At 40.3% G+C, this 18,475-nt stretch overlaps 1 protein-coding gene across 4 annotated transcripts; it reads left to right on the plus strand.

The window, feature by feature from the left end:
• The first annotated feature begins 1,967 nt into the window (after positions 1-1,967).
• Positions 1,968-14,122, plus strand: MORF4L2 (mortality factor 4 like 2). 4 transcript variants are annotated; one of them, XM_052662987.1, is made up of 5 exons: positions 1,968-2,067; positions 4,797-4,882; positions 5,542-5,610; positions 11,097-11,194; positions 12,576-14,122. In XM_052662987.1, exon 5 carries the CDS (start codon positions 12,600-12,602, stop codon positions 13,461-13,463), a length of 864 nt encoding a protein of 287 aa, XP_052518947.1. In that variant the 5' UTR covers positions 1,968-2,067; positions 4,797-4,882; positions 5,542-5,610; positions 11,097-11,194; positions 12,576-12,599; the 3' UTR covers positions 13,464-14,122. The 4 variants fall into 4 exon arrangements, with proteins under 4 accessions (XP_052518947.1, XP_052518945.1, XP_052518944.1 ...); XM_052662984.1 differs by lacking the exon at positions 1,968-2,067 and adding an exon at positions 3,248-3,400; XM_052662985.1 differs by lacking the exon at positions 5,542-5,610.
• The last annotated feature ends 4,353 nt before the right edge of the window (positions 14,123-18,475 follow it).

An 18,475-nucleotide genomic window follows, 5' to 3' on the forward strand; every position in this document is an offset into this window, starting at 1 on the left:
TTATATAACCAAAGAGAGATTAATTATAGTCTAGAACTCACTTTCATCGTCTATAAAATAGGGATAATCATCGCCTAATTTGTAGGCTTATTGTTGAGATTAATAGGTTAGAGCTATATAGTGTGGCTTTCAGCAACTGTGTTTCCTCACCACCCTTTTACCTCAGCCCCACACCGAAGAGGTTTAGACAGAAACTAAAAAAGATAACTGTAAGGTAGAGGGGGCATTTGGGAAAAATAAAAGCAAGAAAGGAAACACTTATGAGCTTTCATATGTTATCTTTCATAGAATGGAGTTGAGGGAAGGTATGAAATCATCAAACTACTTCCACTTATTTGGTTTGCTTCCTTGCCGTATTCTTGATACTCCAGTCAATGTTAGCCAAGGCAGGGAACAAGGTATATATAATGTATTCTGAGGCCCCAAAAGACAAGATAATGCAGCTGAACAACACAGTACTGTCAAGGGCGTGGGCTCAAAGGGCAGGTAAAGTTCAATCCTGGCTCCCAAATTTTGTATGCACAAAATAATAGACACCACTTCACAACAGTCTTTCATCTGTGAAACAGGACAGATAACATGCAGGGTGTCTCAATAAAAAACATATACGTTTATTATTTTGCTTTACATTCTGTAGCACCCTCTAGTGGAGTGTACAAAAATAAGCATTATATTTCTACCCTCCAAGAAGTGTGCATTGGAATCACCAGAATAGTTTGTTATAACACAGACACCCAAACCCTAACAACTACTAGAATTTCTGATTAATTAGTTTGGAGGTGAGAATCTAAATTTCTGACAATTCCCCACCAGGTGGTGCTATTGGTGTGTCTGGAAAACACTTTGAGAACCTCTGCTCTAAATCCCACCCCTCCCCAATGTATGTACGTGTGTGCCCAGAAACACACATATGCACACACACACAAACGTACGGAATCTATAACTGAAATAAGTATAACTTGTGTTGTTTGATTTTATTAGTATGCCTCTAACAAGGATTTTGTGAAGATTTAAAGAATATCATGTGATATGACACAACATCTAAAATATAGAAAGCATGCAAAAAAACAGGATCACAGAACATAAATCCCAGGTTCTCAGAACTAGTAAGTGGTGGAATCGGGCTCAAAATTAGGCCTCTAATTAGGCCTCTAAACTCCAAAAACATAATAAAGTTTAACAGTACTACTACAGAAGACAGGGTGAAAACACAAATATCCGATCATAATTTCAAAAGTGAAAGATCAGTTTTCAATTCCAGGGTCCAAGCCCAGTGAAGACAAATGTCTGTACTGACCAGAAAACCACCTGTGTTTTCCCTGCAGCAGAGCAGGGGTCAGGGTGAGGTGGTGAAGCGGGGCAGGTGGCAGCATTTGAAAAGATCCTAACCCCACAGAAAGGGTTAAAATCTTCGTATCTTCATCGGCATCAGTGCTTGGGGGTCATTCATCAAAAATCCCATGGACGGAGGAGCCTGGTGGGCTGCAGGCCATGGGGTCGCGAAGAGTCAGACACGACTGAGTGACTTCACTTTCACTTTTCACTTTTATGCATTGGAGAAGGAAATGGCAACCCACTCCAGTGTTCTTGCCTGGAGAATCCCAGGGACGGGGGAAGCCTGGTGGGCTGCCGTCTATGGGGTCGCACAGAGTCAGACACGACTGAAGCGACTTAGCAGCAGCAGCAGCAGCACCCCCAAAAAAGGCAAGAAGAAAGAGATGGGAGGGGGGAATTTTTTTTTTTAAGGAGGAAAGAAGTAAAGAAAGGAGGTAAACATTTGAATAGAGCCCTACCTGGTAGGGCTATTAATAACTTAATTCGATTTTTCTCGAGAAATGAAAGATATATATGATCTTTATAGATTGGAAAGTTCAGCAAATCAGAAAAAAAAAAAAAAAGGATGGGGGAATCCCATAATTCCAGGGACCAAACAGCCAATCCTTTGCTGGAATTTGGCGGCATCTAGTGGCAAACTCAAAAGGTATAAACCTCACACGGAGAACTTTCTGGAAAATTAGAGTGCATACTTGCGTTAAGAGCACTCTGCCTGGAAATCAGAACAAGCAGGTAAGAGAGCCTCAGCCCCCACAGAAATTCGGAGTCCCTAGTGGAGGGGAAGTCTGTCGTGTACAGATATTCTCAGCAAAATATTGTGGCAGAATTGGACGCAACTTGGGGGTGGGGGATGGACGGGGGACGGAGCGGGGGTTGGGGGAAGACGGCTATTAGGGAACAGCAAAGCTGCTTTTTGGAACTGCTAGTAAGCGAATGGGGGATTTAGTTGTTAACCGCTGCTGGGCTACGGCTTAGAACGGGATTTTTGATTCGGAGATAGACGTGGGAAGAAAGTGTATTTTTAGGGTTTAAAATCAAATCGATAGGGGAGACCGAAGTATTTCTAGCGAAAACCCCTTATCTCAGTGATGGTCGCCATAACTTAATTGCTTAAATTTCCGTTTTATAAGAATAATTTTCAAACATAAATAAAGTAGAAAAATGATCCGCAGAGAACGCGCGCGCGCACGCGCGCACACACGCGCACGCACCCGCCCCAGAACACACACCAGCCCCGACGCTAGAGGCGCACGCCTGCGCACACCAGCCACCTCCAGCGCCACGAGGCCTGGCGTTCGCGCACACGCCAACGCCAAGGCCACGCGGGCTCGCTTGCGCACAGGAGCCCTGACACCGCGCGCCCGCAGTACCCCCCACCCCCAACTCGCACACACATCAAAACCCCCAGTCAACCTTTATTTTTTTTTCCTCCGGGAGTTGCGCAAGAGGTTCGGGGGCGTGGCCGCAGATTTGACCTAGCGCTTCCCCACTCGCGGGGACCTTAGCTCATTTCCGCCCATCCTGTTTCCGCAGGCCACGTAGACACTTCCTTTCCCAGTTGGGGGGGAACCCACAATGCCTCCCTGCAGGAAAAAAAAAAAAAGAAAGAAAGAAACCTCTGGGCAGGGGAACTCTGGGTCGTGAAAGTGGGCCACGTGAACACTCTGCCCTATAGACTTATGACCCAACCGCTGTCGCGCTTTTGGAGGGCGGGCTGAAAACCTAAGAGGGCGAACGTCATTGGTCAGAGCCCTCACTAAAGGAGAAAGGTAATTGGTTTCCTTCAAGCCTTAACGGTGAAGAAGCAGGTTGCTAGCACCCGCCTTTACTGCGGCGGAGTGTCATTGCTGACGTGGTGAGCTTCATCCAATCATTTGGTTATAGAACATTCTAAAACTTAGATGAGACGATTGTGATTGGCTGTAGGGCATAAGCCCGCCTCCAGGGTGACGTGTCTGCCTATGGATATCAGTTGCCAGAGAAACCTGGCTTTACTATGGCGGTTGGAGAGTCGGCAGTGATCACACGTCGTCGTCTGTCGGAAAGAACTGGATCCTCGTTTCAGGTTTCGGGGTGGGGGTGGGGAGAAAGGGTTGACGATTTCCTCTTATCGTCGCGTATACAGACAAGATTAATTAATGGCTTTACTATCGGGCAGAACTAGATTCGAATTCCTACTCGCCAACGCCCAGCTTGGGCTGGCTGTTCTTTCTGTGTCTCGGTTTCCATGTTTGTAAAATGGTGATAATAATAGTATCTGCTTCAGAGACTTGTGCCTCAGAGGCGTGTGCTGTATATTAGAGCGTATAATATACGACTGCTAGGTAATGTAATACGTATAATAACTTAATACGCACCGTGGCTCCGGAAGACGTTAGCTATTACTGTGGAGAGAAAAACCCGCGTAATAGAGTGAGAAAAAACGTAAAATTATGTAAAGTCGTTCCTTACAGTGCTTTTCCTATCACCTCCTTCCGTAAAAGAAATTCGAGATACAAAAGAGACGTATCAGTCTTTACCAATGAAATAATTTATTTGACAATTACCTCAAAATAGCGGGGATTGGAATTTTCCGTATTGAAAAGTTAAAAAAAAAAGCGGGGGTGGGGAGAAACGGAGAATGAGGAATGAGAGCTAGCTGGAGGTGAACCACATGCGATGAGTAGGCCTTGTTTGAATCCTGATTCGGGGAAATCAACTATAAAAAAATACTTAAAGATGCATCAGGAAATTTTAAAGACGGATTCGACATTTGATTTTTTTTTAAGGAATTAATGACGATGTTTTAGACGTAATAATACTGTGGTTATGTTTTCAAATTGCCTGTAGCTTACAGAAATATACGAAAATACGAATTAAACAATAAAAGCATTCAGACTGGCTTCAAAATACCTTGATGTCTAGGATTTGCTTCAGAATTAGCTCAGCGGTAAGGGGAAGTGGCGAGGGGCATAGATAAAACAAAATTGGCACTAAATTAATCGTTTAAGCTGAGTGATGAGCTTATGGGATTCCTTGTATTGTTCTAGCTTCCTTGGTATATGTTTGAATTTTTCCATAATAAAATACAGAAAGTCAGCTATTCAGTGCTCTTGAGAAAAACAAGAGGGGGGGGGCGGCGAGCAGTGGGTGGGGTTACAGATAAAACAAGATGGCCTTCAGTTGGTAATTGTTGAAGCTGGATGATAGATTCGCAAAGGTTTATATTATTCCCCTACATTTTTATGCATTTGAAATTATCCTTAATAAAACTTAGAAAAAAGCAAAAACAAATTATCGGAAATCATGATAAATGTACAATAAGGTAAATTTGAAAATGTAGCCACAAGAAAGGGGGAAAAATCTTGTACGTTTTTTATCAGCTTTGGTGTCCTTTGTGTATGTTAAAATGCATTGGTGGAAAACAAAACGTTCATCTCATATCTTTATGTCCTTTGCTGTCCCCTTGTTTGACCTTCTAGACTACCATCAGAAAAACTAAGTTTGCTGTGTAGTGAGGATCAGGTCTGATCCTGATTGCAGAACATCCCTCATTACAGAATCTTGGGTAAGTGCCTCCCTTCTCCTGGCCTCAGTTCTCAAGCAAGATAATTCCACATAACCTTGATAACTATCTAGGAATATTTTGAGGATTAATAAGGGCCTGTCGAGGAAAGCACTCTACATTCTAAGAATGGAAGGATGGAGCTAAGTCCATCTGTGCTTTCAGTATAGAAAGTGCCTAAAAATCAGTGGGCCCTGTAATCTTACATTCCTTGGTAAAGGATACTCTCTAATACTGCCTATAGTTAGAGCCGTGCATCTATATATATATTTTTTAAAGTTTGTGGCATTCCCTATGCAGCATAATTGAGTGGTCAAGAGCAAATACTGACTTCCTGAATTTAAATCCTGGTTCTGCCACTCACTGTAGGATCCTGGGCAGAATACTTACTCACTTTGTCTCTAAAGTTCCTCATCTGTAAAATAAAGATAATGGTTCCTACTTCATTGGATTATTAAGGAAATTACATGTAAATTGTTTGGCACATATAAGTAGTTGATTTAATTAATCATTGTGACTATTAGTCCCTCTGGTACATCCTGTTTTACACACTTGTGCATATGCACACAGGCACACACGCGCTAATAAAAGCAATAGATACCTTTTTGGAGTTGTTAATAATAATAATAATAATACTGTTGATTTCTCTCCTGATTTTCCAGAAGCAGCGGTTACTACTAGAACTGAATTCTGAAATTATAACTTCTGACTTATCCTAACACTCTAGAAAGGTATTGAGTATGTTGATCATATTTATTTATAAGGAAATTTCTAGAAACTAATTTTTAACTAGCAAATCAAAACCATATTCAGTCTGCTAACAGGTTTTATAGTATTCCTCTTTTGTCTCAGACTCAAAAAATAAAATGTTAAATGTTCCAAGATCCAGAATTGATATAAATGTAACTGACACAGTGTATATGCATTTAAAGATTTATTCCAACAAACCACTGGATTTGTTCACATTCATTTCTGACACAGTCATACACAAAAATGTCAGTAAATGGAGTATGTATTCCTGAATAGCCCATCATTTGCGTGAGGAGATGAAAGAAGGTTTTTCAGTCTCTTGACAGCTTTATTTTCCCATGGAGTCACTATATTTTCCTTGCTACTTTTTTCTCCCCCCCTTCTGAAAGCTAAGTTGCAGAGGAGGGCACACTGCCCTGGTGGGAAAGATGCAACAGATTGGAAGGGGGAGGGCACAGAACCTCTTCATGGGAGGCTATTTGGAGAATGATTAACGGTGAAAGAGAGGTGGACTGTTAGGCCAGTAGCAGCCCAGAGAAGGCAAGGGTCAAGGTAACCTGAAGGAGCCTCAAGGGGGAAAAGGACCTTGACCTGGGCCTCTGAGGATGGACAGAATCCATAAGGGGAGAAGGAAACCAGTTCAAATGTTATGCATACAAAGTATATGATATACAATGCTTAAGTCCAGCTGTATGTTAGAACCATGAATAAGAATAGATCCGAAAATAAGATTTTAAATATGCATATTTTAGTGTAAATCTTTAGTCACTTAATTGATATGTGAATCAGTCTCATAATATAAAAAGCTAAAATGTTACAGAGTAGGCCCAGGTTTCCTTTCCTCAGGCCCCCATTTCTGTTACTCTCCCCAGAGTTAACCACTGCATTATCAGTTCTATTTCCTTCTAGATCTCTAAATTATGCACCTGTTTAAAATGTAGGATATATATATATAATATTCTTTGGTGTTTTTTTTTACATAAATATGCTATCATATTATAGATACTGTTTTACAACTTGTCTTGGATGTCTTCATGTCCATTATAGAGATGTTTGATTCCATTCACAGTGGCATTCCTTTAACTAGTATGATAGTCCATATAAAGAGTAAGCCGTGTTTTGTTTTGCCAAATCACTATTGATAGTCCTCCAGGTTGACCCCAGTGGTTTTCTGTTTAATTTATACTTCACCAAACATCCTTGGAACCCCTTTACAAGTGTTAATTCCAGGGCAATATTTATGTCTTTAAATTATGATGATTAAACCAGTGTTGATACTGGTGGGAGAGGAGACATCATTATGACAGACTGGATAACCTAGAAACAGTGATACCTTTAAAAATGGAATAATCAAAAATCATTGGAAACTAAGTACCTTTAAAGATCCATATAATTTAGAATGTTATAAAACAGTTCAAATCAGTGGGGAAAGGATAGGCTCTATTAATTTAGAAAAAAATTAGGCATAATATTTGGAAGAAACTATAAAATACTGAGAGAGAATACAGGAAGTCATTTAGAATATTGATTTGGGAGCATTTTCCCCAGGCATGACATGCCAAAGTTCACAAAGGGAAAAGTTGACACATTTGTGTTTTTATACACACAGTGACCCACTTAGAAGAATAATGACAGTTTGGAAAAAATATTTCTAACACACAAAAACACCTAGTGTTTAATTATTAGAAGTCAATAAAAGACAAAACAACATAGTAGAAACGGGGACAAAATATATAAGAGATGGATACATACAAATATCTGAACATATGCTCAGTATCACACAAATTCAAATAAAAATATCTTCCTACATATTAGATTCCCCCCCCCTTTTTTTTCCCCAAAAAGATGTTTATCCAGTGTTACTGAAGTTGTGGGTGAATAAGCTTAACATTTTTGCTGGGAGTACAAATTAAAACATTTCTTCACAAATTAAATTTACCTCTTAAGTCATCAAAGTTGTAAATAAGCAAACCCTTTGAAGCAGTTGAGAATGCCCTTCTGAATACTTACTTAATACGCTAATATATCTATACACTGATATCTGTTAACAACATTTCTGTAATAATGAAGTGTTGGAAACAGCCTAAATGTTCGTTTATATGGGACTGGTTAAATTATACTATGTGGAGATTGTAGAATGATGTGGATGTTAAAAAGAATGAGCTAAGTATGTGGCCATAGATGCCTGTGATAAAGTGAGAAAACCTGAGGGGCAATATGTGTCTCACCTTTGTCAAGACAATGTAAATCCATGATACATAATCACAATAAGAGCATAACAGACACATTTAGTTTTAAAAGTAGGTTTCTGTGTGAATGTGTACATAAAAAGATTTGAAGACATATTCTGAGATCAGGGAGGGAAGGTGGTAAGAGGATGCCCATATCTATATATTTTGGTGTTTATGTAATAGTTTTATGATTATGTAAAGGAACTATTACTCAAATGCTACCACAAAATTAATTACTTGGGAATATAGATTTTCAGTTCACAACATAAATAGTTTTTGGGTGGGTTGAGGAATTAATATGTTTTAAAAATCCATTAAAATGTCATCAATTTTTAAGCTTAATGGAAAAACCACATATTTCATCATATGCATCTTTAAAAATCTCATCAGACACTATAAACTGGGAGAAATATTTGCCCAGATATAACAATTGATAAGCAACTATAAAAAACTCTTAAGAACCAACTCAAAATGAATAGAGGACATGTAAAATATACCTGGTCAGGAAACACATTTTTTTAAAATACCAAGACAGCTAATAAAAGAAATACAAGCACCTATTTTCCTTATCAGGTTACAGTGCAGACCAGAGTTGTGAGTTTGAAAATTGGTACAAATTGTGAGAGAAGTAATTTGGCAGCATATTTTAAGCTACTAAATCCACATCTGGGGGCAAAAAAAAATCTTTTAATTACAGGATAAATTGAGGGGGGGGGGATCACTTTCCAGAAAGAGGGTGGTTAGAAAGTATGCCCATTTGGTTTCATCTCATACAGCTCTCAAGATGTATGCATATTCCAGCCTTACTAACATGGGGAAATGATCCGTCAAAATAGGAAGGTTTTAAATATCTAAGATTTGATACCAAACCTTCAAGGATTTACACAGAAATAGAAGATAGAAAACTAGCACAAACATACGAACATGTTTTCTCTGGCATACCCTAGAACTGACGTAGGGAACAAGTGGGAAAATATTTGATGACCGTCATTCTTAATTTGTGCTTCCATTTTCCCCATGTGCTGAATCACCTCCTCAGTGATTCACTAATGTATACCCAGAAGGGACCTAAGTGCTGCTGCAGAAAGTGAGAGATACATATTACACAAAGCTTATGACAGGTGGAGATTAGTGGTGTAGTTCCATAAGCAGAACAGGTGAAACATTTAAGTAAATACTAAGTTGTGGAGTACTGACAGCTCATATGGTATCAGAGATGGGGCTAGAGTAGTTAGGAAATGTAATGGGACTTTTCCTGGTAGATGAGGTAGCTGAAGGGAGGAAGCATGATGCAAATAACAAGTAGGTACACCAAGCCAGTAAACAAACTCAAACTGGCACATTTAGTTTAAAACAGCTCAAAGCAATGTGTAGTGCTAACGTTTTTAATGAGGAATATCCACAGCGTGTATGTCACCAAGTGATGGAGTGATGTAAACTTCTAGCAAGGGAGGTGCAAAGTGCAGTGACCCTAATAATAAGTTTGTATTACAAGTAGGAGGCAGACATCAAAAGGATGGTTTTTCCTCCCTTTGATATCTGGCTTCTGACTCCAGGTAGTAATAGTTGCTTGATCTGTGGGATACTCAGATGAAAATAAAGGTACTGAGACCATTCTAAGAAAGGCTGCTTCCTTGGCTTTATTCAGTCTGAGCACAAACCTGGGTATTTTCCTGTCCAATGTCAGACATTTCATTCAACTTTGGACTTGATATGAATAATAGAATTTGTAAAGAATGATGAAATTCACCCACTTAATGAAAACCATGTAGAAATCCTTATGGTTTTCTTTGCATAAATAAGTGTAATCGATGCCATAATATACAGGAGGTTCAGCGGTCATTCTTAGGTTCCTCAGTAAGGAACTGCTGATGACCAGTGTGACATCCAGAAGACTTCTCTGCAGCCTTGCTCCACTTCTGTGTGTTTTGCAGTCTGCTTGGCACTGGGCCGTCTTGCTTTTTGTAGTTGGTATTTTAACTGTCCCCTTGTTTGTGGAAGCTCTGCCCATTATTCCTCAGGTAGGTTTTCTGGATATCACCTCTATTACTTAACTCTGATATCCTCACATACTGTGTCCCCTCTGTCCCAGTTACAGTAAAATTTTTGTAAGAAACATTTTGTAAGCCTAGTAGCTTACGATGTAATACCATGAAACACTAACCACATCTGATCCTTAACAGGATGTGTCTATATATCCCTCTCAGCCAGAAGGTTCTGATTCCTACAGGGTCAGTGTCTGTATTCACAAATTTTGATGCTGAAGAGCACCTTTGCTCGGCATTTCCGCTGAGAGCTTTGTGTTCTGTCAGAGGAAATCATATGCTTAGTGATAGCACCCAGGCCTCTTGCCAATAACTGACTTCCCTGATGCAGGGCTCTAGTTTTCTAGTATTACTTACCTCATTTCCCCTTCAGGGATTCCCTGACACCTGCTCACATAATCTCAGGGGGCCTAGCAATTGGCAAAAGGGCTTTTTCTATGGGTTAAAATTGTGGTTACCAGAGAAACCTGGTTTCAGGCTTGTCCACCATCACATCTCATTCTTTCCCAGAGGGAACCCTGGTTTTAATAGTCTGATATTTATTCATCTAGATATTTTCTGATGTATACACGTCAGTTTAAAACACAGAAGTTGGACCTTGCTGTTCATAAGAACTATCTAAAACATGCTTATTTCTCCACTTGGGCTATCTCTGGGATCCTGTTGTAAACATTATACATTATGCAACTTGCCTGTTTACCTAATAGTGTATAATTGAACATCATCCCACATCACTACATGAATCTGCTTAATTCATTTGAATGTTCTTCCGTGGTGTGCATACATCATAGTTTCTATTGTCATTTCCCTATTGAAGAATAGATATTTCCAGTTCTTCAGTATTACAAACACCACTGCAATGAACATCCTTGTATCCTTATTCACATATGCAGATACTCCTGCAAGGTACTGTGTTGGCTGTTCAGCCACATTGTATTTATGAAATTCTTACCTAGGGGTAATTCGCCACATTCCATAGATGAAAGAGGCCAAGAAAGCTTAACATATCTTGCCCAGAGCCTCACAACCCATAAATGACAGCCTAACTGAAGTAGAAGTATCTCTTAACAGCAGAACCATGTGTTTTCTCTGATATCACAATTGTAAACCACATGTTTTAAAGTTAGGTTATTTTTTCTTTTTCCTGGATTTCACAAAAGGTCATTGTTGATGCCTGCTTCCCCTTTCTAGGTTGTGTCTCACCTCATCTCCACGACCATCCCAGAAGATCTATAAGATTCCATCTGGGAAAACACTAGGAGTTCTTGGCAGGGAAAGAAGAGGATTGCGTAAGTCAAAGGACTTGTTTAATCTGTCATTCCGTAAGAATCACAGAAAACTTGTTTTCATCTTTATCTCACTAACCCTCTGCTGCATTTTACAGTGTAAATCATCTTTTTCCTTCTTGAAATTCTCAACTTCTTTGGATTCCAAAATAACATTGTCCTAATTCTCCTATGGCTGCTTAGACCATTTTTGCTTGTGGGTTTTTTGTTTTTTTTTTTTGGTAGTCTTTCTCTCTGCTCATCCCTTAAGTATAATTCTTTCTTAGGTTTGTCCAGAATTCTAGACTTGTTCAGTTCTTCCTCTATCATCCAGGAACTATTTCTATTCCTATCTATATGATGATTACACTCAGGTCTCCATTTCTGCTTCTGACCTCTCACCTAAGCATTAAAGTCACATGTTTAACTGCATACCTCACACTTAATCGGTCTATACCAAACTTTCCTCTCCAGTCTGTTTCCTCCTCTTCTAGATACAGTCTTATTTGGTGATAATACTGTCACCTAATCACCCATTCTCAAAACCCTGGCAGTCATCATGGACTTTATCCCTCACCAGTTTATCACCGCCAACAAGCTATTGCTGAAAGTAGCATTAGGTACCATTTCTTGTTTGCTCTAAAAATATCCTGTGTTTATATAACTATCACTATACTAACCTTGTTTCATAATTGTCACTTTAGATACTCGAATCCCTAGTACCTGGCATAATACCTGTTCCAAAGTACATAAACAGTAATATATGAAGACTAACTTGAATGAATGAATTAACTTGTTTCCTATTTTATTACTAATTCCAAACTAACCATTAAAAATTGGTGCTTTTACTAATTCATTAATTACCCAGACCTGAAATTGTAGGGCCACCTGTGACTCCTCTCTCTCCTTCATTTACCAAGTTCTCTGTTCACTTTCTCTTGACTCTGTCATCAGCCTAGTTCAGGCCTACCTGGACTTAGACAAAAACCTTTGCTGGTATGCATTTTGCTTCCAGGCAGCTAAATTAATCTTTCTTGTTTCTTTTGTCTTGTCATTTTTCCTGTTCAGAAATCCTGAATTTCACCTCCTCTGCCTTTTGTAGTTTAATTCATTCTTTCTCTGAAATTATATTCTTGTCTTTTGAGTGACATCAAAAAACTAATTTATGGGCAGGTCTGATGAGTGACTGGGTAGGCTGAGAGTAGTGGGTGAGGGGTAGTGAGGATCAAAGAGTGAGCAAAGAGGTAGTAAGTCACTAACAATTAATTGGTTGGCCCTGAAATAGGATCTGAAATCCAGATTTCAAGAGAGTAGTGTGTGTTGTGCTTTAATAGGCCTTTAGGAAGCACACTGTGTTCAAGGTCTCCATAGAAAACAACCAAATAAAATGTTTTATATATTACAGTGGTTGGAATAAAAACAGGGTTGAATGAGTTCCAGAAAGCAGGGTTCTCAAACCCGTGGACACCAATCTGCCGAAGAAGACAATTTCAAAAAACCAACTAGAAGCAATATGCAAAGAAGTAAAATGAGAGGGTCCTCTGGAAAGAAGACAGCTGGTCCCCAGCAGAAGAATCTGGAAGCAGCACTCCCAGGCAGATGGGGGGGTCGCTCTGCTGAGAACCCCCCATCAGGGTCGGTGAGGAAGACCAGAAGGAACAAACAGAAGACCCCTGGGAATGGAGATGGTGGCAGCACCAGCGAAGCACCCCAGCCACCTCGGAAGAAAAGGGCCCGGGCAGACCCCACAGTTGAAAGTGAGGATGCTTTTAAGAATAGAATGGAAGTTAAGGTGAAGATTCCTGAAGAATTAAAACCATGGCTTGTTGAGGACTGGGACTTAGTCACCAGGCAGAAGCAACTTTTCCAACTCCCAGCCAAGAAAAACGTGGATACTATTTTGGAAGAATACGCCAACTGCAAAAGATCGCAAGGCAATGTTGACAACAAGGAGTATGCAGTTAATGAGGTGGTGGGAGGGATAAAAGAGTATTTCAATGTGATGTTGGGCACCCAGCTGCTCTACAAATTTGAGAGGCCCCAGTATGCCGAAATTCTCTTGGCTCACCCTGATGCACCAATGTCCCAGGTTTATGGGGCACCACACCTCCTGAGATTATTTGTAAGAATTGGGGCAATGTTGGCATACACGCCCCTTGATGAGAAGAGCCTTGCATTATTGTTGGGCTATTTGCATGATTTCCTGAAATACCTGGCAAAAAATGCTGCGTCTCTGTTCACTGCCAGCGATTATAAAGTGGCTTCTGCTGAGTACCACCGCAAAGCCCTGTGAGGGTCTACTGACCACTCGCTGTTACGTCTGGTATCTGTAAACGCTCTTTTTGTTCTTAGTCTTTTTTCTTGTATAATTGATACTCTTTAAAATCGTTAATGTATAACAGGGCTTATGTTTCAGTTTTCTGTTTTCTCCTAAACAGAAAATAAAAGGAGTGTAAGCTCCTTTTCTCATTTCAAAGTTGCTACCAGTGTATGCAGTAATTAGACAAAGAAGAAACATTCAGTAGAACATTTTATTGCCTAGTTGACAACATTGCTTGAATGCTGGTGGTTCTATCCCTTTGACACTACACAATTTTCTAATATGTGTTAATGCTACGTGAAAAATGCCCTGATTCCTAGTGCCAAAGGTTCAACTTAATGTATATACCCGAAAACCCATGCAATTGTGCTTTTTTTTTTATGGTGCTTGAAGTAAAACAGCCCATCCTCTGCAAGTCCATCTATGTTGTTCCTTAGGCATTCATTCTATCTTTGCTCAAGTTGTTGAAGGATGGTGGTTTGTTTCATGGTTTTTGTATTTGAGTCTAATGCACGTTCTAACATGATAGAGGCAATGCATTATTGTGTAGCCATGGTTTTCCGGAGAAGTTGATATTTTAGGAATCGTTATTTCAGATCTTAAATAAAATTTGTTTCTAAATTTCAAAGCAAGCAATTTGCAGTGTGTCTTTAATGGGCTCAGGAAAGATCTAGGTGGTACTAAAGGAGAGAGTTCCGACTCCTAGTGAAAGAATTCCTTTTATTGTTGGGTGTAGCAGCTGGGATGCACCCTGCCAGGTCAGCTTCTCTTCTCTCCCCTCTGTGTGGCTGCTCAGGGTGGGATTGCTTTCTACTGATGCTTATAAGAGCCACTTTTGTTCCTGAGGCCCCTTGTCTCTATGAGTTGGGCTAGTATAATAGGATATTTAATGGGTACTGCAACACTCCTTTAAAGTTAGGGAGAGCATTGCTGTTTCCCACCAGAGGAAGCATGGGGAGCCACCTCCAGTATTAGACATACTTGTGGATTTGGGAACAAGGATGGCAGCTTTTCCAGCTCCAGCATTAATGCCATGTTCCCAATGCTTCAATAAACCCTTGGACATAAGATTGGGAATCCTAGAGTTAGGGAGTCTGTGGAGAAGAGGGACAGTGTTGGACACCTGTGACGATAAATCCGTCTTCTGTGAAAATCCCCTAGTCAAGCGAAGTTTTGCTTCACAACACTTACTACTTTAGTGAAAAAAGTATTCTATGGTTACCACAGAAACTTTGGAAAATACACTAAGAACAAACAGAATAAGAATCACATATAATCCTGGGTCTGTCAAGGTCTGAAGAAGTAAATGGGACCCAAAATGGATGATTTGAGTTTAATAGAGAATTTTCCCCAAGTTGTCAGTCGAGGAGTCACCCACAGACTGGGTAACTTAAAAATTCTAATCTCTTAAAAGGAGGCCAGTCGTCTTAGACTAGGGCTCACCCTAATGAACTCATTTTAACTTAGTTACCTCTATAAAGACTGTCTCCAAACAGCCACAGTATGAGATACTGTGTTGGGGTCGGGTCCCAAGCGGTGGTAGGAATTTAACATGAGTTTGGAGGTAACTCAATTCAGTCTGTAACATGGTGTTACTACGTCTAGACAGGAGGAGAGGAGAGAGCAGGATGAGGAGAGGGAGGAGGGAGGGGGGAAGACTGGAATAGGAGCTGGGGAGGAGTGAGAGGAAGGAGCAGGGGGAGGGGAAGGAGGAATGACTGGAATGGAATGGAATATTCAAGATGCAGTTAGCTCACAGAAACCTTGAGGAAGACAGAATCCCGGAAGGACTGGGGTGAAGTACCTGCCCTCATCTACTGCTCGGTATTTCCCTTTGGCCACATTGGAAATCAAAAGGCAAAGATGACATTTGATATATCTACATTGGTAAGCTTGGGGGATACAGCAGGGAATAAAAGTAGATTGGTGGGGGGAAGGCAGATGAGATTTCTAGCACACACATACCTGAAACTAACCATCATTCATACTTTGTCATATATTAGAATTATTATGTTCTCTCTGGGACCTAGGGCCTTAGCCAACTAGAGGAGTTCTTAACAAGGACTTTTATCCATTTAACAGGAAGCCTAGTATACAAGTAAACACATCATCTCTATAGTATAAGAATAGTTTATTATTTATAAAATTGTTTAGTTGCTCAGTCGTGTCCTACTCTGAACCCATGGACTATAGCCCACCAGGCTCCTCTGTCCGTGTGATTTTCCAGGCAAGCATACTGGAGTGGGTAGCCATTTCCTTAGCACACATGCCTGACCGTGTTAGAAATATCACATTGCCTCTAAATGAACATAAATATGACCCTGAGATCCAACCGTAGCATGTTGGTGGGATACTTACTAAAGTTATTATTGAGGATTCCCCATCTCTATTGGTTGTACAGATATCCTACGGTCTTATCTAGCACCAAAGCCTGAGGAGATCCCTGCTGACATCAGATGACTCTCCACACTAGCTGGGGATGAGGTGCACCTTTACTGAATTGGCCCAGTATCTTCAGATCCTTTGTCCCTGCTGCTTCCATCAACCCTTGGGTAGGGGGATCTTTGGTAAGACTAGTTCCCAGCTTCCCTGAGCCCACCAGAGTCTTCCCTGGGGCCTGATAAGGGAAAATACTCATGTCTCTGCTACTGGAAGGACCTACAAATCCTGACCTCTTTTCTCTTGCTACCTTCACATGGCCTCCATTCCCACCTAGTGAAACCTAGCTTGATTTTGTCAGGATATAATCCTTTTCAAAATATAAAACCAATTGGCTTCAAGTACCTTCTGTCTCCAGCTCTGCCACAAACCTCACTCTCATGGATCTCTGCAGAAAATGAGAGGAAAGAAAAATATAAGAACACAATACACATGTTAATATCTCAATGACATAATTCAATATTTCCCATTTCATAGGTGGTTAGCTTATTTCTTCATTTTTAAAAAATACATTAGGAATATTCAGGAGAGGCCTAAAGTACTTTTATTAGGATGTAAACCAGGCTATCCTATTGACTAAAAAAATAGACAATTACAATAACTATACCCAAATTATCCAAATCTGTTGATTTAGCAAGTTTCTCATCTTAAACTACACAGGTGATGTAGTTTCATCTAGCCATCTAGATGACTAAATGGCTTCCCTTCTGAAACTGAAGGGTGGTTTTAAGAATGTATTTACCCCATCAGATTCAATGCCTAGCTAACATGGTGGTTCCATAATGTTATAATTGTCATTTGTAATTTTCATCAATACGGTTAACAACAAAAATAAGTTTTCCATTCAGGATAATGTACGTGGATTTCACAATGGAAGCAGGTTGTGAAATAACCTCATGACACCAGTTAAACACTTAGAAAGTAAAGAAGGTAGCCATTAAATATAAGCCTTGTCTTGCCTAAGAAAATTTTCTGGTACAGAATAAATGTTCAAAAATGACAATTCTCTCACCTGTTTCCCTTCCCAAAAGAAAAGGGTGATAATATATTTTTAAGATCTATGGTTCTCAACCTGAGGTCCTCAGACTCTTAAGGGTTTTTAAAGATACCATTAAGAATTGAACCCTTATTTGTTTCCTCATTTTTTTCATAATTCATTATGAGGTAACACCTAGCTGAGCTTTTCCTAGAATCAAATGAGATTTTAAAATATATCATGAACTGTGAACTATTGTAATAATAATGGTTAACAGTTTATATAGATAGACATTTCAAAATGTGAAAGTCTGTATAAGGAAGAACAGAAGTTGGAGATACTCTGGATTTTGTTAAATAATTCAAAGTTAGGGGAATCATCATGCCATTTCACTGGTTCATGTGTTTGCCTGTACCTTAATTTTAGCTTCTAGGTAAAAGTCACTAAAGCATATACACTTAGAATTCTAGAACCTTGAGAGTTCCAGAGCGAAGCTCATCTATAGCTATAATACTTGATAAGATCCTTCCCCTCTTCTACCTTCATCTACCAGAGATGGTAAAATAACCTGATATTATTTAATATGTGTGAGAGACTAAGTGCTCTTTATAAAAATCATTCATATAACCTCACAACAATCCTAAGAGGAAGTAATGTCATTGTCCTGGTTTTAGAAAAGGGGCACAGAGGCCAAGGACACACAGCTAAAAGTAACAGACCTGGGACTTCAACCCAGTGAAGTCAGGCTTTTTACTATACTACCCTGCCTCTCTGAAAAACAGTACAGCTATTGAGAAATGTGAAACATGAGCTTCCATTTGTGAAAATACCCTGAGCCTGTGTATCGGTGCAGGCCCTCCTGGAAGCAAGTGCCGAGATAGGATTAGACAAGATTAGAGATTTACTGGGGGAACACCTATGAAAAATAGAGGAAGGAGCCAGATGACCTGGGAAAAGCCTTCAGACTGTGATGCACAGCTCACATCTGTGGAAAGAAGAGAGGGAACGAAGGCAGATAAGGCAGGAAGAGTCTCAGACTGTGGTGCAATAATAAGAGAGTCTGTGCCAGGCCAGTGAGGACAAGCAAAGTTGAGGGAGTCCTTCCACGAGCAGAAACTGCCTGGCTCTGGCTGCTCAAATGTGCTCAGAGTATGGGAACAATCTGGAGCAAATGTGGCCTTCGCATAAATGTCAGGGGAGATCTAAAGGTTCTTTTGAGGAAATATTTGAGCTATGTGACTCCCTGGCCACCAAAGACCTGGTGACTTTTTCCTGGCAGTCGTCCACATACCTTCTGGCGCCTGAGTGTTTTGTAAGAACCCTGAACCTGATCCCTCTGTGCTTCCTCACCAGAGGGGCTCCCACTCCCAGGCATTGTGGGCATCCTGCTTAGCACACAGCTCTCTCCAGGGTCCTGGACCCTCAGTGCTTTGTGCTCTGGAGTTGGCAGGCTGGTAGCTTCTTGGACATGTGACAGGGATACCAGCCTTCTGTGTGAGCAGGGAAGTGGTGAGAGGCCCAGGAAACCAGGCTCTGGATGCTGCTGACCCTCCACCATCAACACCCCCAA

The sequence above is a fragment of the Budorcas taxicolor genome, chromosome X (assembly GCF_023091745.1).
Source record: "Budorcas taxicolor isolate Tak-1 chromosome X, Takin1.1, whole genome shotgun sequence".
In the NCBI taxonomy this organism is placed as follows: Eukaryota; Metazoa; Chordata; class Mammalia; order Artiodactyla; family Bovidae; genus Budorcas; species Budorcas taxicolor.